Below are 27,290 nucleotides of genomic sequence, written 5' to 3'. Positions count from 1 at the left end.
TAAATACAGTGAGTAAGATCAAGTATATTCTTTCTCTGTTTTTCACACTCAATCGGTCAGTCACTAGTTCCTATTCATTTAATCACTTTCTCTCTCTTTCTTTCAATATTATTCTGGATTCATACTCGGCATCTATTTCTATTTCCTCATTAAATATTTATCTATTTTTCATTCATGTCCGTTTACATACAGCGATTTTAGCAATAGTTTTTTCTTGTTCTTTAACATCATTAATCTATTTTTTTATGCCTATTCATACTTTATGTCTCTTACTTTAGCATAATTTACACACGCGCGCGCGCGCACGCGCAACACTCTCTCTCTTTCTCTCTCTTACACTCATTCATTGGTTTTTGTTTTTTTTTGTCATGTAATGTTCCCTCTCTTAGAATTTTCACGCGCATGGTAAGTATTGTATATTCTCATACAGACCAGACGTATATGGATATATATGATATGTACACATATAATAAATCTACGATTTACATATATATTTCATAATAGTGCCAATGAAATGCTTTCAATGTTTGTAAACAGATGTAACAGTTGTAATTTTTTAAATTACTTCAACAAAAATTTTTTTATTTAAATGTATGTTGAGGTTGGAATTAAAATTTTATGAATTTTATCATTCAATATAAAACGTAGACTAAAATTGTTGAGAATGGAAACAAGAACAGCTTAAATTTGTATTTAAATAATAGTTTGTGACTCGTATACGAAAATGTAAGTACTTACATTTTAACATTGTTTAATCCATTTTCCTAATTACAGATTATGAGATTAGATAAAAATATAAAGAAGAAAATGACATCAATCACAATAATAAATGACATAGATGATAAGAGTCAAGAAGATCCTATTAGATGTATATTTTTTTCCGAATTTCATCATATTGTAGGTCCAAAAATTACTTGTCAAGTTAGTAACTTTCAAATATTATTGATTTCAGTGATATTGTAAGTAATAGAATATTAATGTTACCGAATTTTCTTTAGGTACCAGATAATTTTATTTCAAAGGACATTTTTGATAATGTCAGTGTGTATATTATACCAAAGGCACAATTACAACGTAGCACTATAACAGTGTAAATATTGTTTTTGATTTAGACTATTGAGATTAATCAAATTAATCAAAATTTTTATTTCTTTCTAGAACACTGAAGGACTATAAAATTTTAGGGTTCCCTGTAAAAATTGATGATAAGAAATATGCTAGAAATGCATTTTATTTTAATTTATGTTTTGTGTGTGATGCAGGGGCTCGTACTGTGCATTACGAACCCGTTGTTAAGAAAATGTCTGACTTTTTGGTAAGCATCTGTAATTAGATCTATGCAAAAATTCTATTGTTTCATATTAGGCAGCCCCAAAAGATACTGTATTTATATCTCTTTATTTAAGGGGGTGTTCTCATTTGAAGAGGTTGTTTTTCAACAGCTTTTAAATCATGATTAAATTAAAAAATAATAAAGTTAGAAATTCAGAATTTTGTATACTTGTTTACTTATATTTTAAGAGTACAGAGTAACATTTTTCATAGAGAATATGATGGAAACTTTTAATTTAATTTTTCAGATGGCTCTTGAAGATGAAAATTGTTTCTTATCATCTTCTGATGACAAGACAAGATTAGCAGAAATGCTTCAACAGGTGATACAAGATTTAAATATGCACAAGATGTGTACATTAACAGGTAAGGCAAACTTGAAATTAGTATCTTTCTTCAAATATGTCAAAGACATGAAATAGAATATTTTAATAGAGGGGACAATGACGTCCCACTTGAAAGTCATAAAGTTAGCACCTGAGCCGAAACCAGTTCTTGATCATCAGGTACCAATATTCTTGGAAGGCCGTGAAGCATTTCAGAGCGATCAGTGGGATTTAACTACACAGCAAGTGTTGCCTTATATTGATGGATTTAATCATGTAGCACGAATTGCAGCAGAAGCAGACGTAGAGAACAATCTGGTTAAAAGCTGTGTGCAGAACCTTGTGTAAATATTTAAACATAACAATTTCATCCAAATAATTTACTTAATTTAAACAATATTTTTTCTTATTCAGGTATTATGGTGTGGTAACATTAATTCCAATATTCCAATATAGCAATGTTTATGCAGCGACCTCCAAATTAAAAGAATTAGCAGAAAATGTTAAATTACAGGAACGATGTATAGCATATGCTTCAAAATTTCGTAAGCTTTATATTTCCAGTGTAAAGATCTACAAAAGCAAGAATACATTTTATAAGATTATTTTCCTTACAGCTAGACAACCCGCGTATCTTAGGGACATATATAGAATGTATGCAAGTATGACACATGGTAGTAGTATGAGGGACTTATGCCAAAGACTTAATCCTCAGAATTTGAGAATCAATGAAAGACGACTGGTACAATTTGGTCTCATTGAAGGTCTTATTCGTAGAGTGTATAAGGTATATTTGTTAATTTTTTAATAAAAAGATTATTATAATTTTATTTTCATATAAATTCATCCACTTTCATCTTTTACAGTATCCAATATGTCTGCCAGGATCTCCTTGTAACGACGAAATGAAAAGCAATCCGGTGTACAAATACTTCACGGGAACATATAGTCTCGACGAAATTTGTTGCAGTACAGGTCAATCGGCAGCACAGATTGAAGATATTGTTGAACGTGATCCGAACGTTGTCATGTTATGGAAGTAATATAAGAAAATAGTAGTCTACAACTTTTATATGATAATTATAAATATACGTGTATGATAAGCGAATTAATCGCAACTGTAAATTTCTTATTTTCAATAGATGTTCTCCATCATTCGTTTCACTTCGTTTATGTACACGTCAGGTACTTTATTATTCCTCATTTCATTGCATTTATTTTCCATTGCTTCTCTTAATTTTTTTTTGCGTATTTCAGCCTCCGTGCGAAGTGCCAAGCCTTCCTCGAACATTTTTTGTCTAGTCTCTATGCGTTCTCTTTCCTTCTCGTTCACCTGATGAAAAAGATTCGATCATATTATTTTGTAATTTAACTTTTATAATAATTTTAATTTAGAAGACAAAGAACCTGTTTTAGTATTTCACTTCTATGATTTAAAGCTTGTCGCTGTTTCTTCTCAAGTTCTTTCTGCTCTCGACAGAAAGCTTCTTTCTGAACGCGTACAATTTTCTCAAATTCTCTTCGCTCTCGTTCAATCTCAATCGCCTGCATTATTCGTTTATTGTTTATTTGTTTCTCTCGTTCCTCTTTCAGCAATTTCTGAGCTATCGTTCGTCTAAGAGCTTCTTCTTTTTCTTTTTGCCTCCATTCACGTTCTACTTCTTCTTGAATCCGGACAGCGTTCAATTCATCTATTCGTGCCTAAGAAATAAAAAACAATTAAATTTTAGATTTGAATAAAATGATTTCATGTAAACAATAGTATACTTGTGCGTCCTGGTGCCGTAACGTCTGAGATGCCACTTTCGCTTTCTCTTGCTCTTTTCTCAATTTTTCTTGTCTTCTTTCTTCAGCTAGTTTTTCTTCTCTGTTCTGCTTTTCTCTTTGATATTGTCGAATCCTACGAATCAATGCATTAACTTGTGGATCGCTCTTAAAAAAATTATTAAATTTATACCTAAGATCAATGATTTTATTTTCCTGTTCTTCCATGGCTTTCAGGTGTTTTAATTGCTCATTTCCTTCAGCAATTTCCTGTCGAATTCGAGCGAATTCAGCCTCCTTATCGCGCATCTTGGCAATTTCTGTTTGTTGCCAAGCAATATTGCTTAAGTTAATCAGTCGACTTTCTTCCTGCTTCCTTGCAAACTCCAACAGTCTTTGTTCTTCATTTTCGCGTATTTGACCTTTCAAACTGTTAGCAAATTCTAGCTTTCTGGCTGCCTCCGTTTGCTCTTTCTTAAGTTCCTCTTTGATCGCCCACCTTCTTTCATTTTCCATCATATCATTTAAACGCTTGTCCTCTTCTTCCAACTCAATCTCAATGAGTTTTTTCTCTGCTAACTGCGTGATGGACAGGAGCAACGCGTTAAATACGTTTTACGTTTATATCTTAAGTTTTTATCTTAAGTTGTTGAATCACCTGCGCATCACGAATGGCACGGCATTTAGTTTCCAAAATAATCCTATTACATTTCTGTATTTCTTCCTCTTGTTCCAGTTTCATGTTCTGCGCTCTGTCGAGCACGTGTTGAGTTCTTTTTCTGACCTCTTCCTCGATTTCGATTAATTCTGCACTTTTCTCACGAGGCCTGTTCTTGTCTAATTTACGAAATTCCTCTTTCCTCTCCATACTCTCTTTTATAAGCCTTTCTCTCTCTTCTGCTTCTGCTTTGAGGTCTGTTACGTGGTCCTCTTTTGTTGTGGAACCACTACATTTCCGAAATTGTTCATATTCTTCTTTTGTCAAGACTTTTGTGGAAAGAGGTTTTTTCTTTGGAGTTGTTTTCATGCTTACTCTTTTGTTTTTAACTCTTTCTTTGTTTAACTGGGCGCATAAAAAGAGTAACACAGTAAAATATTATTTTCTTTCATCAGGTTTCGCAGATACAATAATGTCTGAATTATAGAGCTACTGGTCATCTACTACTGATATTACAGTACTAAAATAAAACTTATTAGTTGAATATTTATTTTATTTTTTATCGATCTATATAGATACACGGAAATTATTAAACATTACAGAATCCTTCTTCCATTTTTTAGTTTCTTACGAAAATGTTAAGATGGATGACGGTAGCAAAAAAGTATAACAAATATTATTTCTTCTTTTTTTGAGAAGCATTTAGAGAAACTATTAATTTCAGAAATTTGTGGTTTCTGTAAATTAATTTTAATTTTATAAAATGTTTGTACTATGATACCTATTCTAAAAGCTTAATTTGTACATGATATTATATTTATGCTTCAATTATAAATACAAGTAATGATTTTCATGTCTTGAATAAATGCAAAGAAATATAAGATCAAAGTTAAATTTATATAAAATGCAGATATATTAAATAAAACATTACTTATAGAAAATATTCTTATCTTTTACATGTTTTTCTGTAACTGCAGCGTAATATTATGCATTACTCTAAATATACGAATAAGTAAAAATGTTCGCAATAATAAAACGAACGAACAGTATATCCTACCTCCTTCCCATTACAACGGACGCAACAATAATTCAAGTCTCTCGATTCATGATTGCAGGCTTTTTTTGACTGATTCGTGCAAACCTGTTCTTTGAATTTTAAATTCTTTTGATTCCTCGCAAGGGATGCGTTGCACACGGCAGTCGTTTTCGAGACATCTTTGCTCACTTTATGCACCATTATTTAAAAAGCACTGTTTCGTTACACGATAAATCTGTAAACAAAGAATAAGGATAGTCATCATTAATTCTCTATAACTGGGTAAAGAGTTTAATAAAGTTTAGTGAAGTTTTTATTTCATTTTGTACTTAATAAAAATATTCATAGAATTAATGAATTTATATTCGAATTTACGTTCTGTAGATTTATATATTAAATTATATTTCAATATGAACGTCTGTAAAATATTGGATAAAAAAACTGAATAGTTGTATCCGCCAGCAGAAAGTGATGTCAACGACTGAGAGGTTCGCTAATTGTTTCGAAACGGTAAACAGCAATCGTTTCGTTTGTTTGTTCGATAATAAACTGAGATACGTTCCGATCACTTCGTACGTGTAAACGTATCCTTTACTGTAAAAGACGCATCTATATCTGTAGTATTAATTTGTTAATACATCAAAATATATTTATTTCATCATTTGAATATTTAACATGAATACCTAAAGGTTATTTTATATTTAATACTAATATTCAGTTAGTATTACTTTCATATACAGTGACTCACAAATTTGTTCACGGAAGAATATTATATTTATTTTTCACAATTGCGTACAAAGTTTCAAATTTTCCATTGAAATTAAGGGAAATATATTACAGAAGGACACGAAAGGAAAAAAATAACGAAGATAAATAAATGTGCGTTAGATAATCAAGTATTGAACGTAACTGTTGTGTAAAAAGTATATGAACAAATGTGAGAGTTACTGTAAAATTAAAGAATGTAATAAAATCGTATTCAGCAAGAAGAGTAGATAATATTAGTTATTCATAAAAAAATATAATTTCAATAATTAAGGAGTTAAATAAATTTATACATAAAATTGTTTATATTTTTTTGAAAATAAATTGCAGTTTACCATTATTAGACTAACTTTCGTGGACAAAGGCTGTCGGGAAATGAAAATGGTGAAATGACCACAAAATTGTCGCTATTTCTTTATTTATTATATTTATATCTATTTATTATGTTTCATTTATTTTCCATAGATATTTATATAACGGTTTTTATTACTTCCAGCGCGTTTTGGCGCAGGTAAAGCTGATGCCCGAAACATTTTATTTCATTCGACGGACAACGAATAACCGTGCAACGCATTGATGGGGTGATTCACCCCTTCTGTCCGTGGATACGTATCGTCGCCAAGTTTCCCTGCCACGTTAGCTTTCCTCAGGTGGGAAAATGCACATGTGGCTGCACGTCATCTCTTTACTAAATATTTATGTTTCAAGCAAAATATAAATGACCGAGTGTTGCAGAATACCTGATTCTTGGATCCGACAGTCGAAGCAAAATGAAAAATCGAACTCCGCTTTAATAATATATAATCCGAATCTTTTTTGTGGCATTAGAAAATGTATGTAAAATTAATAAATATCGACTTCTAAGTATAAAGTAGCAAAGTAGCAATGCTATAGTATTGATCTTTTTTTATATTTTGGAGTTATGATAGCGTATATACGTTTACACTTATATGTGTATAAAAGCTGAAATTAATTAATTACTTAATTTCATCTGACACCTTGTAGTAAAATATTAAATAAATTAACAAGATGTTGGTACATTACTTGCGTGACATGCAGGTCACATGTTGTCGTAGAAACAATTATTGTCAAGCATCGTTCTTCTTAAACGGATCTACCTTAAATAATTTCATTGGTTAAAAGAGTTTATTATGTTTATTGTAAAATAACGATGTTTAAGTAGAAGTCTTTTTGAGTATTTCCTTTCATGCATCTTGTAAAAGTTTATAAAGGTAACGTCGAGATTAAATCTTTTCGATAAATATTTTTGATTGTCCAGTAATTACATTTAGTTTTGACCTTCAGTTATATTTTCGTTTAAAAGCTATTATTTATTTAACTAAGACAATCTATATAAATAAGAAATTATCAGATTATAAATTTGTTTCAAAGGAATTGTAAGAAGGGTGGAAATGATCAAATCGAAGCATCGGGTAATAATTGTTATGTAACGAGTGATCGGACACAGAAGGTAGCAATTACTTGGGAGAATATGAGGGAGAACTTTTGCATTTAACCAATGAATAGCGATCGAAGTATATAAAAGTCGATCAATATTGCATATATATTTTATATGGCAGAGTTATATTTACTTAACTTGGCTACTACATTGACATGAACAACTTCTAAACAAATGGGTATATAATAATTATAATCAGGATTTTAACGAACATAAGAAATTTTAATATTACTTTGATTCTATTAATTTATTAATTTTATATATTGACATTTTAGATAATTAATTAATTAAATATAGTACTGTAAAATTACTTACTAATTTTTATATCATGTTTTGTTCATGTAGCACGTAATAATTCAATCAAAAATTAGTTTGTAAGTATATTGCAGTGTAAATTTGATTTGAAAACTTATGCAATAAATAGAATTACTAAAAAATAAATATTTCTTTTGGAAAAAATATATCTATCTTTTTATATATAAGAATATATCTATATATCTAAATCTTTGAAGATTAAATTGAGTTTTTATTATCACGACAACTAACCCTAACTTGTATTTATTGTGCTTTTATTAATTATTTATGTTGTGATAGTGAAAATAACTTCTCTCTTGACTTTGCTTTCAATGCCAAGTATCATTTAATGAAGAAAAATGTAAACGTAATAAAAACGACATTAAATATTTAGGTAATAATTAATATATTAAGATTATTAAATCTTTTATTATAAGGATTGTTGGACTATTATTATTTTAATATTATTAATTATTATCTAAATATCTTATTAAGCTAAAAATATATTCACTGTAATCCTTTTGTGGATCAGAATGATTTTAAACAAAGTAAATTAAACATAGTACATTAAACATACGTGACTTTATATTGTTTATAACAAACTCATGGTTTCTTAGTAAATATAAGTTTAAATGATTGGATATTGAAAATATTAATGAAGTATTCATTTTACTTTAAACCTGTTAGAAGTTACAGTTAATTAATTATTTTTTGTCATATAAACTTACCTCTTCAAAATGATAGATTATTCAATATAACGCATCTGTGGGTAATTCTGCTTAATAAGACAGTTTTCTATAGCTTTGTTGGTATAGTTGAATGCAGGTATAGGGTGAACAGGTTAAATCATTCGTAAGTAGCTGACTGATTGAATATATCTCTCACGCAATCATTTTAATCTTCATTTGGGTAGGACATTTGTAAGAAAAAACATTTTTAAGAGTAAGTAATTCTTATTGTAATTTTGATTATACATGCAAGACTAATGTATAAAAATATCACTTCATTGGTACATAAACAAATATATTTTCATAGCAAGTGATGAGAAACTATTTTTTTTCATGGCCAAAAAACAATATATATAATTATCTCTGTATTAAATATCTGTATATTCTATAGTATAAATTATATTTATATTTAATAACATGAGATAACTTTTCAGTTAAGAGTCTAGTTTAGACTCTTTAGAATCTTTAGTTTAGCTTCGACGATAAAATTTTGAAAAATTTCTAAAGTAGAGTTAACCAATTTGACGAATGAGCTGCTTATAGAAAGGTATTCTTAGTTGTTATCCTGCGAAGTAAGATTTTAACACATTCACAACTGTTGACGTGAATTCACGTCCTTCCAAACATTTTTATGCAAAATATCTTACTCTTTTGCTCTTTTCCATTTGCGACTTCTTTAATGAAAAGTTCTCCCTTTCGAACAACAGATCGTTACGAGGCTGATATTTCAAAACAAATTTTCTAAATGTTGTCTCTGTGTCAAGGTCAGAACTATAATTAGACTTCTAATTAACTTAAGTTTTTCTTCATTTCCATCAGCAATGAGGAGTTGAAAAGCGAAAAATTTGCCGGTCACGAATTCGTTAACCGTTCACATTCTTACCATACTAGTGAATACCGGTTAAGAACAAGAGGGGTTGCAATCCAAAAGCAACTGAAGTAAAAACGATACCAAGAAAGAAAAAAATTATTCGTTTCCCTGGTTGTCTAGCTGGTAAATATTGTACCCACGGTCTGCGCCAAACGAGTGCGTTCTAGTCGGCCAATTGCGAGGGGTTTCTCTAATAAGAACTTTTCTAGAAGAGGGAACAAACGCAACTGTACATACACGGCGTGCGAGATTCCTTGCTATCTGGCTTCACTTTTCGCACGATAGCGTCTCGATACACTTTATGTCATGTGTTCGCCGCGACAATTCGATTCCCATGAATTTCCACAGTTATAAAATGTTTTCATCCTCTCGCCTCATTCCTCATCGAGTGTCTCTACTTCAATTTTCGTACAAATTGTTCTCGTGATTTTCGATAAGTACCTCTGAAAAACAAAGGGATGTTTCTTGAAGTGTATTTATGCGCTCGAACGAAGTGACAACTGTGTAGCAAACACGAGTTACGTTCCCGGAGAAACTTGTTTAAAACACGTTTACACCGGTGTGTACCACCGGTGGTACGCAGCTGATTTATAGCACCAAAATAAATCAACGTTCATAAGTAAATTATTTGTTAACCTTTAACGGTCTAATGCCGTTATTTTTTATTTTAATTTAAGTTATTCTATTTAAATTAATGTACTTATTAAGTCAAACGACGTGTATATTGTGACAAAAAGTCAATTGATTATTTCCATCGTTAATATTGCTAACAAGTATATTCTCATTTAACACGTTAACCTGTTCCCTGTGGAATTCAGTTGGAAAAATCTCTCGTTTTGCGCGCAGTAAAATAAAAAAAATGAAATGTGTATACGTTAAACGCGGGACAAATGTATCTAGAGTATATTTTATTGAGAAACCAAAGCGGAACAAAGAAGAATTACCTGTTTATCTGGAAAAATAGATAATTCATCGTTGAAAGAATTAGTATTATTTCAATCTTTAATACGACGTGTATACTCGTCAAACGCAGTTAACTGGTTAAGTGCCATATCGATTCCTTGTAGTTCATTTATTTTCGTTATCTGTTTATTCTACGAAAAGTGGTCGGCGAACTTAAAATATTTCCGGATCGTTAAGGGTTAAATTGTTTATTAATGTTTACCGATGATTGGCGACCGAAGTCAGAAAAGTAGACACGTAACGAAAGAATGCACTCCAGCATCACTTTTACAGATGTCGTTATTATTACGATCTATGATAAACATTTAGAAACATGTCTCAACGTGTATGTGTTCATACAAAGAGCCCGAGCCGGTAAACGAAAATGTTAACGAATCTTCGAAGAACAAATTGTACATTGGAAACGCGAATGGGTTCCGCGACAGGGACAATTTTCCATCGATCTGCGGCTTTCCCCTTCGGTTTTCCTCTCTGAGCGTTTTCTCTATACTTTATTGTGCTCCGATGTTTCTAACTGTAGTCGCAAGTTTGTCCCGCGCAGTAACTGTACTGTAATATCTACAATTTCCTGAAAATATTTATTTCAACATGGACAGACCGCGGACTGACGACGCGGTTATCTGATCCGACGCTAAATTCCATTCGAATTCACCTTGGAATAAATACCTGGATTCGTTGAAGGAAAAAGAAAATGAAAGAATCTCGTGTTTGTCAGTTGAGTGACCCTTCGAAGAAGGATAAAAGAAGTTAGAGGAAGTGTGAACCACGTTTCGAATTATTCGGGATCGACATTCGATGACGATATAATCGGCAAGAAGATGGAAGTATTCACAGAAATTACTACACCGTCGTTTTATCAAAGAGGATCGTCGAGTGGACAACAAACGAAAGACGAAGAGAAGGGCGAAGAAGGTGATTGTGACGTGGAACACCTGTGCTGCAGAGAAAACGGTAGAAATTGTTATATAATTGGACTGTTCGTATCAACCTTTTGTGGTCGTAACGTGAACTATCTCTGACAGAACACTTTCATCGTTCTGGTCGTATAAAATGAAAATAATTTGAGTATGAAAGTATAAATTATAAATACAAATTACAGAATTATAATACTTATTTTTAAAAAGATCTATGTGAAATGGAGATCTATTATTGTATTAAATTTGTCTAAAATTTCTAGACAAATGATGACGTTCATTTGTATATAAAATTGATATAATCGCAAAGGGTTAACACTTGGTTAAAAGACTCCCACTTTTGCCTTAGCAACACGTTGTTTTTTATTTTGTATGTTCTTTCTTTTCTTATTTAGTAAGTCTTGAAGTAGGGTTACTTGCAATTCATCGAATGCTTCCCTTGCTTTTATAAAACAACGTTTTTTAACAAAATCAGTCAAGTGAGTTCAATAAAAGTCAGTTTTAGGCGGTTGCTTAAAAGTAATGTAAGTACATTTTCTTTTGTTTCCACGTATTTGGCAAAGTATTTGCATTTCCATCAATTGAAAACTCCTAATAAAACTTGTTAGCTACCTAACAAAGTTTCTTCTTTTTCTGAGAAATTATTAACGATAAAGTAGTTGTATCTATCATAGTTAACAAATAAAGCATAGGGCAAGGGGTTAAACACTTCTCTTCAAAATTAATTAATCATCTTATATGAACATATATTGTGATTGTTTTCAAACAATTCTGAAGGGCCGGTCACCGATGACCACCATCCTAGTCAGCGTATTAATTAGTATCCATTTATGTAGTGTTTACTTTATCAAAATTAAATTTTGAAGAGGAGCAAGGAGTCTGCCTGATCACCAGTTCTAGCGAGATCCAGGGGGATCCAGGAATCAGGAAAGCTACGGGCGTGAAGAAAAACGGGTTGAAAAAGATCGATGAACTGATAAAAAGGAAAGATGACCGATCGGTGGTGGAAAATACGATTTCCAAATCGGCTGATGGTGAAAAACCTATTTTCGTTGATTTAACGACCGACGAGAAGATTATACGGAAGCAAACCATCCCGAAGCGTTTCTGTGATGTAAAACCTTTGGTTGAAATCAACGAAGAAGAAAAGGGAATCGATAATCGCTCCACCAGCGTTGTGATAGGTAAGAAAATGAATTTTTTCATAGCCAGAACAAAGGGGACAGGAAAAAAGTGCGCAATATAAAATATGCAAAGTGCATAACCCGTAGATACAAGAAATGCAAAATATTTATTGAATTATTGTAGAAGAATACTTATTGTTAAACAAATTATTTTCTGCGAATTTAAATTTTTCTTAACCTCAATGCCGTACGACGAGTGAGACTCGTGATTGTAGATTTCTAGATTAATTTAATAAAAATCAATGTTGTCCATTGTCCACAGATCAAAGCAAAAAACTATTTTGCTGTTACTAATTTATTTTCTTCAAAGTAGATTTATACTAATAGCGGAATGGAACTTTGTTTTGCGCTTTTTCCAAATTATTGATAGTATAAAGTTACATACATGAGTTTAATAGCAAAGGAAATAATATGACAGGGGGTTAAATATAACAGTTTATCTAGTAATGATAATGTAATATAATAATAATATAATAATATAATATAACAAGTATTGAAGGCTGCTGCTACCGTATACAGAAGAATTTTACTTACTTATATGATAAAGATTGGTATAAGTGGGGTTAGCATTTTTACAGTGAGGGGATGCAGCCACCCACACCTTTGCTTCATAATTCTACAACACGTATATGCATGGGTTATGGACTGTGCGTATTTTACACTACACTTTTCACTACGTGTGCTCTTTTCATTTACGCTTTTTTCGATACAATTTTTTGATGTAATCGAATTTTCTAATTCATTACTTGAGAATCTTTCTTGTTTCGTTTTTTAGAAAATTACTTTTCTTTCTGAGCATTTTCATAATAGTTATAGTTATTATATTTTCATGACCGCATTGTTTCACCGACCCCCATTTCCTGCCGTTAAAATTATCCCTTTGCACTCCGAGGTCTTCTCGCTATATATTATTCATAATTTTCTATTGAAATACATTTTCCATTATTCATAATTTTCTATTAAAATAAAAGTTTGATTGCATTTTATTGGACTTGAAATATTCGCTTCTTTGCCTGTTCCTAATTTATATAAAACGTCAGTGTTAACAGCTTCTTTAGTTAATTTATCTTACAGACCGTCTATTTAAGGTACAACGTATACATGAGTCACTATTATGAAGTCTGCAAAGTTTCGCAACTATAATCGAACTTCTCAGGAATAACTGTATGCCATATTTTCCCTTCGAAAAATCGATATGGGGCTATCTACTCTTAACACTTAGGCTACGATTACATTAGATACATGTAATGACCAGCTCGTATACTTAACACTTTATCTATCGTCAACCTATTAATCGGTTAAATATGGATGGAAGCGTAGTAGGTTGATTAAAAGAAAAATGGCCACTTCGATTATCTTGTATAAATAATGAATACAATTATTATTACAATTGATGTTTTCTCGTTTGTAATTTGAATTTTTCTTGACCATTTTTTAAGAAAGTAATCGTGAAAAAAGGTATGAAATTAGCTTATTGTCGCTAAAAAGAGGTTGTTTAAATAATTTCGGGTGTAAATTAAAATGTTTCTCTTTTAAAAATTTAACTTGCACGTCAATTACATGATATTCTACCAAGAATCAACCATTTCTATCGTCGGATCAAAAACCTTCACCAGGTGGGAAACAGGTACCACTAGGAGAAAATGGCACCCATGAACATTTTGACTGCTAAATGTACACTCGTCAAAACTCTTACGCAGTTGAAACAGATTTCTTAATAAAGCAGAAGCTAAGAAGTCAAGATTCTTCATAACAATTACTCTATTATCTTTCTTATACTTCATATATTCAACAAAATTTAATTCGTTCGATATGTTACCAAGAAAATCAATGTTTAAGTTGATGTAAAAGATGGTATCACAAAGAATGTCGGATGACACGACAATCGAAGTGTTAAAGTGGTTAAGGATTAACAAATGATTTCAGAGCCCCGGATCATGATAGCAGACAGCTCGAGCAAATCGCAGAACGCGAGGACCGGAAGTCTGGCGACAGCACTGCGGGATCGTGGGCCATACTTAATTCCAGTGCAACCGAATCGTTCCTTGCCCATTCTCCCTGCTCCGTTGCCCTCGCGATCGTTCCGCAAGAATGGTCCATCGCTAGTGTTTCTATCGAAGTCAGCCAACCTGGACGTGGTCGAGCTGGAGTCGGGGGAACCGATCGCGAATAAGACAATTCACAATCGAAACAACGTGAATGAAGACACGGTGGAGTCATCGTTAAGGACTTCCTTGTGTACCAAGGACTACGTAGCTCCGCGGATTACGAACGTGGCAAGTTTCGGCGGAACGAAGAGGAAGATCAACGACGATGGCGATCAGGGAAAAGCCGGTAGCAAGGAGAACAAGAGAAAGAAAAAGTCGCAGGGGACGAATTCGAACCAGGCCAAAGAGGATGGCTTGAAGAGTTCAGTTAAAAAATTCATAAAGACATTCGGCAGCTCGACCGATAGCAACGAGACCCGTAATCGGTGCGGCGATAAATGTACCAAAGCAGTTTCGACTACTAGGAAGGAAAGCTGTGGGAAGGTGGTGCCTCCGTTGAGGTTGAAAAAAATTATACGTATGGGTAAGAATAAACGGAATTAACTTTATGTCAAAATCGCGATAAGAGGTTTCAATCTGATTTCAATCAGACGTTCTGAATTAAAAAATTTAAAGGGGTTGAGAATTTGAACTTGATATTGACCTTGGAAAAAACGTTTTTCTCTACCATTAAATTTACCCTCTTGAATAGTGTAACTTTGTTGTTTAGAAGGTTTTTTATAACGCTTTACATAACGGAGATACTTAGGTGTTTTTTTAAGAAACAATAAAGTTTCTCTGATATAACAATTTCAAAAGATGTAATAATTATCATAAACTTCCAATGCCACAATTTGTAACATTAATGTGTGGTAAAATGAAGTTTCTTTTAAATAAACATTACATAATTAATACGTATTTATAACTGGGGTGGTAATAAATTAATAAACTGTGTCCGAAAAGAACATATTTTTAATCGGAATAAATTTCATTAAAGAATATTTACATGATGGAATATTGCTGAAAATCTAATTACCAGTACAAAATATTAATTTTTTGTTATAATCATAACTCGTTTTTCTATATTTTGCAGAAACAGAAAGGTACAATAATTCTCAGATCACGACAAGAACCAAACACGAATCAAATTACAAGGTCATCAGAGACAAGACGTCTCATTCGCGGTCAAATCCAAATTCTACGACTTTTTGTATCAGCTCACTTCATGAAAAAGAGGCAAACCTGAATTCCCTAAAAAACGATAACTACAAAGTGAAATATCGGCGCAATAGATTGAAACAGAAGCTCCGAGAACTAAGGGGTAAAGCGTCCGATTTAGCTAAACAAATGGCGAATGACACCAGCTCCCAGCAAAATACTAGATTGAGGCAGATAATGAACCGGTATCAGAAACAGATTGAAAATCTATCGAAATTGCACAGCAAACTGTCTGCGACACTTTCAACCCCTGAAAAAGGGGTTAATATTAATGCTAACAGCGATCTTGGATGTCCGTCGGAAGTCGAATATCTTTCTGCTGGATTAAATGAAACTGATAATGTATCTATGAAAAATGTATCTCTAGTTCCTTCTCCTGAACCACCGAAATTGTCTCCCCGATCTTCGGTAAGCTACGAAGATATACCACCCGAAGAGATTAGGGACAGTCCTCCTCTCTTACCCCGCGTTTGCCTGAACCTTTTGTCCGGTCAGGATGAAGAGTTCCAAGTTTCTGAAAGTAAAATCTGGCCTATGAACGATGTTTCCACTGATCCCGTTAGAAATAGTTCTCTAGCAAAAACTTCAATTAGTTTAGAAGAATCTAGACAAACGACAAATAATAGTCTGAACGTACTAGTGGATGATTTTAATGTTGACAAAAGGTATTTGAATTTTTCAAACAATGTCGTACAACTTCTTGATAATAATCATTTGGAAGAAAAAAAGGAGAAAGAGAAACATGAAATGGAGGAGGAGCTTTCGCCGGGTCGATTAGTGATCCACGAAGAAGAGAAGATTAATAACATTAAATTCCCTGATTCTGGGCCAATTATCAGCTCAGTAATAAGTGGTCAGGAAGCAGCAGCTAATGTTTCCGGCGATAAAGTATTTGATTCTACCAGTGGCAAACAAGTTTTGAAATCCGATTCTTATGAATATAGTCAGAAGGAACCATTTACAAAAGTTAGTGGGATCGATTGAAGATCATACAATGTAGAAAACTAAAAACATTTCTTTCCAGCACAAAAAAAAAAGTATAGTAATGGATTATTTTTTCAATAGGTCACTTCGAGTTCTAGTCAATCCATTCAAATTCAATTTATGAAAGAAGTTCCTTCAAGACAGGAATCCATTACGTAAGAGACAAAATTGTTAATATGTTCTAAATGAGATTTTTCTATACACTCAAATAATTTTACACAAAGTTCTAAATATATGTGTTTTAGAATCTAGTGATCAGGGTAAAAAGATATTGAATAATATGGTTAAAAACTCTAAAATCGTTTATTAAGGTCTTTAATGAATATATGTAATGTGCTTTGAATTTGATACATGGTAACTGTAGGAGCGAATCCGTTCTTTTCATAAAGGTTAGATCCGGGTTAGGTAATTATAAGTTCACTGAATCTTTAAATAACATTGAATATACATGAATAACCTAGGTCTAACCTAGGTCTTAATAGCTATATTAAAAGCGATGTGAAATGCTAATTCTCTTAGAACTTCATTCATATAATATTGTAATTGAATAATCATATTATTAATATTTATGTTTGATTAACAGAGTACAACAACATTACAAAGCAGAAAAGCCAGCTATTGATGCTGCTCAGGAGAACACCAGTAGCTATACCATTACTGAACAATTCCCAACTTTGGGTAACTGGGTAGCTCGAATGTCTAAGAAACAATCTTCGAAATCCAAGTCCAAGTTACAGAATATGGGAACTGTTTCAGTTAATGGAACAACTGAAAATCGTATCCAAGAAAGAGTAATTTAAATATTTTACGAAGCCGCATTTGTGTGTCATACATATTGAATAATCGAAAAATTTAACAGGTACCCGAGACTGAAAGACAGAAAATAATTGCCCCCAATGCATCTAATGATATTATGGATACAAAACTTGAATATAGTCCTGAGGGATGGCAGTTCTATCATCACCAGCAACAGCGACAACAACAGTTGTTGCAACATGTTGCATCTGTAACACTTCCGCAACCAGTTCCAATGGTTCCTCCTTTCCGACCTGGCATCTATCCACCTATTCCAACGAATCAATATTATCGAAACAACTATGCTGTAAGTAGAGAAAATCTACATACAGTTATTGAACAGTGAAATTCATTTTCTCTATTGATGATTTTACTAAAAATTATAACTAAATAATTTTTAAAATAAGAATTCCATAAAATTTTACTAAAATATTAAGTTGCAACTTAAATAACATCCTCTTACACCAGAGAAAATGTGTTTTACCAAAAATGCCTTTGTCACAAACTTTAAATCTATTAACAAATATTTATAAATAAGAACAGAAAATTCATAAGGAACTGATATTAAATGTACATTGTCCTAAAATAGGAAAGTGGTTAATGTTTATGATATTCAATGTAATGTGAATACTCGTAGTATAATTATTATATCTTTTTTATATGATACAATATGCTAGAATATAATAATCCTTAATTTTTAGATTGACTCCTACAACAGTGCAGCCTTCAATTATCCAACAATTTGTCCCTACAGTCCTTACTCATACCATTCTCGGCTACATCCAGCAGCACTGTCAGGGTACCATTTTCCCATGCAAGAAGGCCTTCGACCGTTGCAACATGTAGATAAATGTTTCCTTCCTCCAGAAGAATCTGTAATGAAGTATTCTTCACCTATAATGAACAATCTGCAACACTCGACCGCTCTACCTCCTGATCGCCTTCGAGGGAGTATTAGTGGCAGCAACGTTGGTGTAGCTAGCTTGCCATCCCTCTTTTTGCCACCTTCATCTTTGTCCTCGTCGCAGCAAGCTTTATCCAGACTTCCTTTGCCTGGATACTCGAAGAAAAATCAATTTTCTCGAAACAGAATGATTCCCAATGTAGTAGCTGCTGCAGCAGCGGCTGCGGTTGTCGCAGCAGCCTCCTTGGATAGGCAACGCGACCCGTTGCCGTGCAATAATGATGAATCAAACACGGCTATACCAAACATTATGGATCCAGAGACACCTAACGTGGCGAGCTCTAGCAAATCAGATATTCCTCGCTCAACAAGTCAATCGCGAGACTCTGGATTCTCTGGAAACGTCCATAAGAATAGCACTAAGTATCGGCAGATGCAGAATTTCCTGTTCGATCAACTCGGACTCATTTCAACGTCCAACAATTTCATTCAGTCAAACACTACGAGCGACAGTCAATTACAAATGGCTACTGCTGTCCCTTCGCCACAGCATAAGCTTTTAGTTCCACAAATTACTAAGAGCAATCCTGAAAATGAAGTTCGAAACTGTGATACACCGCACTTGGGCAAACTAAGTCATAGTCCTAACAGTTTGCATAATTTGACTTGCTCAAATTGCGGACTTATCGCGCCGAAATTCAAGTGTCTCGGTTGCGAATTGGTTTTCTATTGTGACGTACGGTGCCAAGAGAAACACTGGAATCTCCATGTCCAATGGTGTCCGAAAAAAATGCCAAAATTGAAGAAGGTTACTTGAAATTGTTTATTGTATATACACGATTCGTATTGACGATTGTTATTCTACTTATGAGCCGTTATGCTGAACACTGGGTCGCCAGCGATCACTAGATTCAGAGTTCGCGACAATATACGAACTCTTGCGCACTTGGTCGCTGCGACCATCGAGTTAACGGTGATTGCAATGACACAGTTTATCGAATCAAATGCAAGCGTTTACGCGATAGACAACTTTCTGGCAGACTAAACGAATAAAAGTAAAATGACTTTCTGGCAGGTCAAAATTTGGTTGATCATTTTGCGATCGACAGTGCATACTGTCTTACTTTGCAGTTTGTTTAGATAGTTAAGATACAAATATTTTGATACTGTCGTATTTTGAATTCACAGTGCCAGTAAAGTGTAAACGATTTTTATATAATACCGACTTTAAGAGTAAACATATTTCAATGCAAAAGACAATACAAATGTTGGTGTTTTTTATATGTGTACTTATCGATGTCCGTGTAATTTAAACGTATATACAAACTTGAATGCAATCTGTACTTTTGTATCATGACCAATTCTGAAAAAGTATTTGGTTCTATGATGAAGGAACATATTGTTCTGCTTATTGTAACTGAAAACATGCCGCAAACAATATTTCTCAAATGCCTGTTTGTTCGTTGATTCAGTTGAAACGCACTAAACTACGATGATGTGATAACCTGTGCCTTATTTTATTTATTGTAGTCTTATTATTTTTCAATGTTCATTGAAAGACTGCTGTATATATTTTTGTAAGACTTGAACAAGTGATATATTGTACGTTTTATATACTGTTGTATATCATTCATAAAATGTAACGATGTTAAATATTAGTCAATAAAGCACAAAGGTGAACTTGCGTTTATTTGTGTACTTTTGATGGTATCACTGTTTATCATTTGGGAGAAAAATAATTCGGTTTTTTCATTTCAAAATACGGAAATATAGTTCTCAGATCTCTGTTCTCTAATATTTTCCTGCGATCTATCAGGTGCCCCTAACTGATTTTCATTTATCAAATTACAAACTTGTAAATATCTAGAACCATTTTTCAGACATTATGTAATGCCTTTAGAAGAAATTTTCACTAGAAAGTAAAGAAAATTGTGTTTACATATTTTGCACAGAAAAACTATTAGCGTGAATAATTTAAAATATTAACACGAAATTATGGGATATATTCACTACGTTTTTAATTCTTTTTGTAAAAAACATAAATCAAAAACATTCGTACCATTTTAAAAGTAAAAATATAACATTAAAGAAATCGAAGATATGATATTAGGAAGCGAATGTACTAAATCGTACTTCTACTTTGAAATTAAACAACTTATATGTTAAACATTTTTTCCTGTAATTAAAAATAAAGAGGGTCATAATACTTTTATAGTCAAAATTTGTACGTTGGTCCATGTTTCAATTCTCATAATGGAAACTGCAAAGAATTGGAGGAAAGAACACAGTGTTTTGTAAAAATTTGTTTATTTCTGAATGATCATGTACGTATAAAACTACCCTCTAATAGCGTTTAAATAGCCATCTGTCTGTATCGGGAATATGAAATGTCCTTGTGATTACAGTCGCGCAACTTGTCTTTCTATCGATCAATCGGCTCTACGATTGAATACTTATAAAAATAACAATTTCGTAGATCGCCTGTCTCTTAAAAAACAACAATCTAAAGTAAGAATGCTACAGACACATACAGAACAATATTTTCGGTGAGATAAATTAACCTATTCCGCCTGGATCTATTCGTTAAAAATTTTCTGTTCGACAATTTATAATTAATTATTAAGTTGAGTCATAAATATCTTCTGGTTTGGTTCTTCAATTTAAATCGGTTCAAAATATTTCGCAATTGACTAATGCGTTACACATTTATTATCATTATATGATTCGGTATTCCAATTGAAAAGGATTTTCCTTATCATTATTGGCATTTAATTAGTAATCAGTTAATTTTAAATTTTTATTAGCCAAAGTTATTTATGAGTCAAAACCAATAGTTCTATCCCGTTTGAGCTCTTTAATTGATGTACAAACTGTTTTCCAATATATTGGAAGTAAATATCGCAATGACGTATTCAGGCAAAAATATGATATATTACGCAATCAGAAATAAAATATGTCTTTACAATTAATTCAGCGACATCGTTTGAAATACACGCAGCGCATAATGGTATTCACGAATCAGTAGAATTTCATAATTCCCGAATTCTTTAACACTAAACGTGCAGCGACCGAATTGCCCAATTAATCGGTTTTTCAATTTTTGTTTCTCCTTTTGTGTATGTTTTCAATAAGAAAAATTTATCGCCTAACTCGTTTACCCTTATTTTGTAATCAATTATTTGACTAATTACGGTAGAAATAGGTTATTATAAAGTGCCGATACGTTTAGTGTTAAATAAACAATAAATCAATATCAATGAGCTAGAACTCTAACGTGAAATCATATGGGATGGATATAATTGTTTACTTGAGTTTTTGTTATTGTATCCTGAATTCTATCATTGCAATGCTACCTCCTTCTCCCCCTTTCTATAGTATTGTTCAAATATTGCCATGATTTTCAAACAAATATTAATAAATCATTTCCTCTGTTTTACGATCGATTACCTTATTCTAGCAAACGGAAGACAGCGTGCGTTGATTAAGTTTCAAATACTTTATAAATATTATTTGTCTTCTTAATCGAATTGTAAATTAATTACGTTTTAACAAGATGTATAATTAATAGTTTTATATATTTATTTGATGATCTTCCGTTTAAGTCGGTACTACGAATTCACAGTCTAGCACTTTCGATCTGACGATCGTCCCACCTATAACTCTTTTTCCCTCGTTTCTTATACACTCGTCGCAACAAAATATTATTCTGTATTTCTCGTTTATTTACAGTATTATTTACTTCGCGAATCTCTTAATTTTAATCGGTGCCGTTTCAATTTATTGTTCAACTCGTCGTCATAATTATGCAGATAAGCATTGAAACTCGATCAAACACAAATAACACGGCACGAATTAAAAAGAAAGATCGAAGCTCGCCCGCAGAATCCTTTTTTGTTGTAAATACTGGCTAGATCTGGTCTCTGTCGCTATTTAAGTTATGAGTCGTTGTAGTTCAATTTTCATTTAACCCATTCAACTTCATAATATTAATGATAATAAGAAAAATGATTTTGCACGTCACGAATTTAATAAATACATTGATATGTGCAACTTTTGATCTAGTATACTTAATATTAAATTAACACGTTCACCGCCACTGATTATTTTGAAAACTGTTTTCACAGATTGTACTGTACAGTAAAGGGTCAGTTATCCAAACTACCAAATCTTTGAAATAAGTCCTTCTAATTTCAGTGCATATAACAAATGTGTATTGTTACTGCAAAAAATTTCTTCAAAAATTAATTTAATATTTTGCGTAATATAAATTACATAAGATGTAAGGTGCAAATATAAGTAAATTTAATTATGCGAACAATTCAGTTTTTCAAATGACGTTGATCTCAATTAGTTTGAATAATTGATGCTCCACTGTAGTGTCAATGTGTTATCATTGTTTCTCATGTGTTAAAATTTAACATGATTGTCATGAATATACAATACGTAGTAGCGAATGTGTTAAATATTGCTTCCTCTCTAAAGTAAAAAAAATAAGAAAAAGAAGTTCTGAATGGGTTACTTGAACTTAATTGTTATAGAAGTGTTTGAAATATTGTCTGTGATCAGATTTGCGAGGTTTGCTGTTGATTAACCAAATTTTGTCAGTTTTCTCCGAGTTTTTGATAAGATTCAATTTAAATAGAGAAACTTTGTTTCTTCGCCGCAGGATAACAGCGTTAAGAATACTCGAAGCTTATCGAAGACTCGACAACTGTTCGTAAAGGTCCTCGTCGATAATTAATCTTAATCAGACTGTCGATCGTTAACTCTATATAAAATATTTACAATATTTCTATCGTTTCTTATCCACTTTATTTAGACCTTTTTGCTTCACTACGTCCCATCACAAATTTTATAAAGGGGTTTTGTTTTTCTTGTGAAAGGTTTAAAATACTAAATTTTATTGAAGGCACAAATGTTTCAGTTTTCTTGCATTTCTCTAATACTCGGCTAATTACCGTACTAGTAATACTTCTATCAATAGAAGAATTTCACCACAGATCGCTCATACAAAATTTCTCTTTCGCCTCGACTGTTCTCTTGTTCGATATAACATATTTTTCGTTTTGTGTTTGATGATGATTACAATGGCAGTATCGAAAAAAAACTTGTTTCGGGGATATTTGCAGGCTATTTTACAAGAATATTAAACAGTTTTAAGTTGAAATAAGCTCAATTATCAAAGCTACCTCCATAACTGGACATTTCACATAGATCCTGTTCATTCTTTAAGAATAGTTGCTTCATTTCAATCTGTTAACCTGTCTCTTGTTCAAGAATAGAGTAGTAGCTTGATTGCTAACAGAGAAACTGGATTTACCAAATAGAATCCTATATTTCAACCCTTTACACTCGAGAGGTGTCTCTCAGTTTCCACCTCGTTTCATGTAGCAAAATTATAAAGCCTTATATATAATATTAAGCTTTGTATAATGCAACATTGCATATGTGAAATATTGGAATAAAATGTCTTTGTTTCTTAATTTATGTATGCTTTCTCATTAGTTAGTTTCATAAAATGTTGTTTATATCTCGTTAGAAAATATTGAATATTTCGTGTGAAAAACTTTCGAATGCAAAGGGTTAATATGCTTCGCTATGCATACAGTATGTACCCTTGCACAAAGTGTTCTGTTAAACACAGTTAACAAGAGAGCTTTCTTATTAGCAAATAACAATGGGTGTAGAATTTATTTGAGCTTGCAAAGAATTCTATTTGAATTTTGAGATGTTTAAAACAAATTTGACATGACCCTTTTCTCATTGTTTGCAATAAACACCCAGCACACAATGATAAAATGATGGACAAATTTCGATGTTAAAATGAACCTAGTACAAACGGGAAGACAATTCTTTAGGGTTACACTATTGATGTTGTATGTTGTAACGTTTCTTTCAACGAGTCGAAACAAATTTGATTATTGCCTTAACAAGGATAATGAGTCAATATGAGTTTCATTAAAATACCAATGACACAAAAGTGAGTATTCTTATTTCTAAGTGGGAGACTCCAGCTCCTTTCTACAAACCAATGATCCTCGAACAGGTTTTACATTCAATTAAATTCTGAAATTGCACCATTGCCGAGGCAGCAGGTGTTTACACCTTGCCCCTTAAGCATTTAACAAAATAAAAAAAAAAAGAAAAAATTCATACATCACTGGTTAAAACATTGTAATTTTAACATGTCAAAGAATAAACGATCTTAGTCTCTAAACGACAGAATAATTGTACAATTTTACAACAAACAATTATCGCCTCGATAGAAATTATCCGAAAGTGTCTCCCCGATCGGCGCTCGATACGAAAAACGAATGTTTCAAGATAAAATTTATTTACAAAATAAGGAAATCCGTAAGCGAATGTTCCTCATGCGATTAAAACAACAGACAACATACGTTGTCGTCGACGTAGAAAAATCTTCCATCCGTCGTTGGCGCGGCGTTAAAACATACGGAAAATAAAAAAAAAAGAGATGTATTTACGTGACAGATAAAAACCCATAATGTTCCGTGAACACTATGGTAGCTAGACGTTAATAACTACTAATTATTACATGATTAACTGCACTATAAGTAAACAATTGGTCGACTCATGTTTTTAAGTACACTTCATTACCGGGATACAAGACATCATTCTGTGTCTCATTCTTAAGTAAGCGCAGAACGATACAAAATACTGGTTGTTTTATCATTAGAATAATCATTAAGGGTAAAACTCTGTTATTCGTCGTTCATTGGTCAAACAGACCAAACCTATCTAATAAAATTTAGCATTTTTATGCTACATGATATCGACTTTTTCTCTCTCTTTTTCTCTCACTTTCACTCTCTCACATTCATTCTGTCTTTTTCCCTCACTCTCTCTCTCTCGCTCTCTCTATTCCTTTCATTCCCTTCCTCCCTTTCTGTCAATCCGTCGATCTCTGTACATTGCTATTATCGTAAAGTAAAATGCTCTGCATCTCTCCGTCGATTATACTTTCAGTCTCTTTCGCATAGAAATATATGCATGCTGGACATTTCGAGCATACCATAGGCCGCTTCGAAATTCGTGTGTTTGTTGAGCAGGCTCGCGTCATGCGACACCCGCATGGAAGCATTTTAATAAAAAAAAAATATATATATAATAATAATAAAAAACAAAATAAGAAAGAAAAACGTCGTTTTTCGTTTTTGCTTGACGCGTCAAGCAGTTTGCCTTCTAATTAGTCCTATATGAATGTAGTCCCTTCACCCACCACTAATGTATCTTGGACCGTAATGTTTATGAATTTTTTTTTCTAATTCTGTCCGCTTCTTGGTTATCTAACGTATCCGATTCCCTAAGCTTATGGACCCTATAAGCGTGGAATCTGCAAAGAGAAAACAAATTCTAAATTCTGTTAATTAATATTGCCTAACCTGTATCCAACGAATGTCTGATCACTTTTTAAAGCACAACGGCGGATAAATGACATAGAATTTGCCGATTGCGTCATAATTATTCACAGATTAATACTTTTAGCAATGTCTGAACTTACGGCTATGTTCTTTTTTGTGGCGAAGATTCAATGATCTCCTCTTAACAATTCCATTAACAAGTTGAACGAGCTGCCTTCTCCTTCCGCACGTTTGGCGCTTAACAATTCTTTCCCTGCCTGACACGTCCTTTGTAAGTCTGGAATTCTCAGTAATAATTCGCCAAATTTGGCAGGCATCTCAGGGTACCTTGCTATGGTATATTGCTGCAATGCCTGGAGAGCTTTCTCCTGAGATGCTCTTACTTTTTCTGGTTCTTTTAGTTCACTTGTGTCAGAGGTTAACAGTACAATTACCTATTTAAATACAATTATACATTAATTACTCAGTTAAAGAAATTATTTATATATTTTTTTATGGAAGTTAAAAAGATTTTCAATGATTTGTGACATTATTAATCATTAATTATTAAGATCAGCATTCAAAGTATTATTTAAAAGATGTGTTGCTTTTTCCTCATAATTTAATCTTTTCACCATCCATTACTGTATTTACTAAGACAGCTACCTTCATCGCAACGTATTCGTATTGATCCACTCTGAGTCTTCTCAGGTTATTGGTAAACGCGAGCATCCTCTCAATACAGGTCGCCAAACCAAGCTGTCTAGCTTGTTCCAAAGTAATCGACTTGCCGAGAGACACTCTGATTTCACCGGGAGTGCTCATGCTCCGAAAGCAGCATGAGAAGAGCAGCAGCTCGCACCAGGAATTGATTAAGAGGCAAATTTGATCATCGATGGAGATATTTTTGAATAATGGTAGACTTTTACACCATTTCACTATCTTGTAGAGTCGGTGGTCTGCGATGTTGCAGAGATTTGAAAGGAAATCGGGATGTTGTGTAGGATTGCCATTTGCGTTATTCCCTATTTGAGAATTGCTGTTGATAGGCGCAGCTCGTTGGTCATTATTAACACCAGATACATTGGAACACGACCTGTCATCTCTTCTGTTATTTAAATTCCCATTCGCCGCAGTTCCACGGGAAGAACATTCGACCCCTGACCCAGCTTCATTTCCTGTTCCAGATCCTACTCCTCCTAACAACATAGCTTCGTTGTTTCTGGAAACGTTCCCCCCTCCTGGTTGTACACCAGACATTCGATCGTTATCATTGTAGTGCCACAAGTGTTCCACATCCATGATATCCTGCAAAAGTTGCGGCACTACTTGCATCTTGTGCGAATGATTTGAGTGATGCCTAACGGAGTAATGATGCTCGCTACCAGCTGGAGCTGGACTACAATTTCCACCAGCTCCTAGTTTGTCGCCGGCCATACCACTGGCAGGACTACCGACCAGACTCGCTGGAAGAGTGTAGGTACACTGATAAGTGCTTCTTCCACCTCTAGTTCGATCCTCTCTGATAGCCTCGAGTTTCATACCTGTAGAAGATGATAAATTGAACTATGTTCGTGATACATTTGTTAGAACTAAGAACCTATCATTTGCTCGCGAGATACTAATCTTTGGATGCTACAATAATTTATAGTCTTGTATAGCAAGAAGAAACGGTAGCAAACCAATTATTCAGTATTATTACCGGGA

At 33.0% G+C, this 27,290-nt stretch overlaps 4 protein-coding genes and 1 long non-coding RNA gene across 7 annotated transcripts in view; 2 read left to right on the top strand and 3 right to left on the bottom strand.

Annotated features, from left to right (window-relative positions):
• Nucleotides 1-314: 314 nt before the first annotated feature.
• Nprl2 (Nitrogen permease regulator-like 2) lies at nt 315-4,097 on the top strand. Of its 3 annotated transcripts, none has more exons than XM_031973071.2 (9): nt 315-405; nt 775-921; nt 999-1,090; nt 1,159-1,315; nt 1,581-1,698; nt 1,768-2,002; nt 2,073-2,203; nt 2,276-2,445; nt 2,525-4,097. In XM_031973071.2, exons 1-9 carry the CDS (start codon nt 403-405, stop codon nt 2,699-2,701), a joined length of 1,230 nt encoding a protein of 409 aa, XP_031828931.1. In that variant the 5' UTR covers nt 315-402; the 3' UTR covers nt 2,702-4,097. The 3 variants fall into 3 exon arrangements, with proteins under 3 accessions (XP_031828931.1, XP_031828932.1, XP_031828933.1); XM_031973072.2 differs by lacking the exon at nt 315-405 and adding an exon at nt 412-591 and having other exon boundaries at nt 2,525-3,014; XM_031973073.2 differs by lacking the exon at nt 315-405 and adding an exon at nt 642-703.
• Nucleotides 2,794-5,472, bottom strand: LOC116425491 (cilia- and flagella-associated protein 45). The gene is made up of 6 exons (XM_031973291.2): nt 5,138-5,472; nt 4,081-4,485; nt 3,616-4,001; nt 3,426-3,558; nt 3,066-3,359; nt 2,794-2,991 (listed from the first exon to the last, which is right to left on the bottom strand). The coding sequence occupies exons 1-6, from the start codon at nt 5,315-5,317 to the stop codon at nt 2,794-2,796; spliced, it is 1,596 nt and encodes a 531-aa protein (XP_031829151.2). The 5' UTR covers nt 5,318-5,472.
• A 1,285-nt stretch (nt 5,473-6,757) lies between these two features.
• LOC143174424 (uncharacterized) lies at nt 6,758-9,418 on the bottom strand. The gene is made up of 3 exons (XR_012998365.1): nt 9,010-9,418; nt 8,363-8,533; nt 6,758-6,999 (listed from the first exon to the last, which is right to left on the bottom strand). It is a non-coding gene; the product is annotated as an uncharacterized LOC143174424 (long non-coding RNA).
• A 22-nt stretch (nt 9,419-9,440) lies between these two features.
• On the top strand, nt 9,441-19,039 carry LOC116425492 (uncharacterized). The gene is made up of 9 exons (XM_031973292.2): nt 9,441-9,852; nt 10,793-11,147; nt 11,977-12,294; nt 14,221-14,865; nt 15,415-16,505; nt 16,605-16,678; nt 17,107-17,314; nt 17,383-17,625; nt 18,020-19,039. Exons 2-9 carry the CDS (start codon nt 11,015-11,017, stop codon nt 19,037-19,039), a joined length of 3,732 nt encoding a protein of 1,243 aa, XP_031829152.2. The 5' UTR covers nt 9,441-9,852; nt 10,793-11,014.
• A 1,473-nt stretch (nt 19,040-20,512) lies between these two features.
• Hr39 (nuclear hormone receptor FTZ-F1 beta) overlaps nt 20,513-27,290 on the bottom strand; it is a 32,002-nt gene continuing 25,224 nt past the window's right edge. The window contains exons 6-8 of the mRNA XM_031973344.2: nt 26,250-27,127; nt 25,745-26,038; nt 20,513-25,576 (exon numbers count right to left, since the gene is read on the bottom strand). Coding sequence (XP_031829204.2) covers nt 25,772-26,038; nt 26,250-27,127 — 1,145 coding nt within the window. The 3' untranslated portion in view covers nt 20,513-25,576; nt 25,745-25,771. The remainder of the gene's footprint in view (nt 25,577-25,744; nt 26,039-26,249; nt 27,128-27,290) is intronic.

This window comes from Nomia melanderi, chromosome 4 (genome assembly GCF_051020985.1).
Source record: "Nomia melanderi isolate GNS246 chromosome 4, iyNomMela1, whole genome shotgun sequence".
NCBI classification, from domain to species: Eukaryota; Metazoa; Arthropoda; class Insecta; order Hymenoptera; family Halictidae; genus Nomia; species Nomia melanderi.
This window is presented reverse-complemented; position numbering and strand designations above follow the sequence as displayed.

Bases quoted from the DNA above. Each gene is read 5' to 3' on its own strand.
- Nprl2 (XM_031973071.2), top strand. The intron at 1,699-1,767 runs GTAAGGCAAACT...ATATTTTAATAG, and splicing joins CAAGATGTGTACATTAACAG to AGGGGACAATGACGTCCCAC. The intron at 2,446-2,524 runs GTATATTTGTTA...CATCTTTTACAG, and splicing joins TTATTCGTAGAGTGTATAAG to TATCCAATATGTCTGCCAGG.
- LOC116425491 (XM_031973291.2), bottom strand. From the start codon at position 5,317: ATGGTGCATAAAGTGAGCAAAGATGTCTCGAAAACGACTGCCGTGTGC. The intron at 3,559-3,615 runs GTATAAATTTAA...ATTGATTCGTAG, and splicing joins AATAAAATCATTGATCTTAG to GATTCGACAATATCAAAGAG. The intron at 3,360-3,425 runs GTATACTATTGT...TTTATTTCTTAG, and splicing joins TACGGCACCAGGACGCACAA to GCACGAATAGATGAATTGAA.
- LOC116425492 (XM_031973292.2), top strand. From the start codon at position 11,015: ATGGAAGTATTCACAGAAATTACTACACCGTCGTTTTATCAAAGAGGA. The intron at 16,506-16,604 runs GTTAGTGGGATC...TTTTTTCAATAG, and splicing joins AGAAGGAACCATTTACAAAA to GTCACTTCGAGTTCTAGTCA. The intron at 16,679-17,106 runs GTAAGAGACAAA...TTTGATTAACAG, and splicing joins TCAAGACAGGAATCCATTAC to AGTACAACAACATTACAAAG.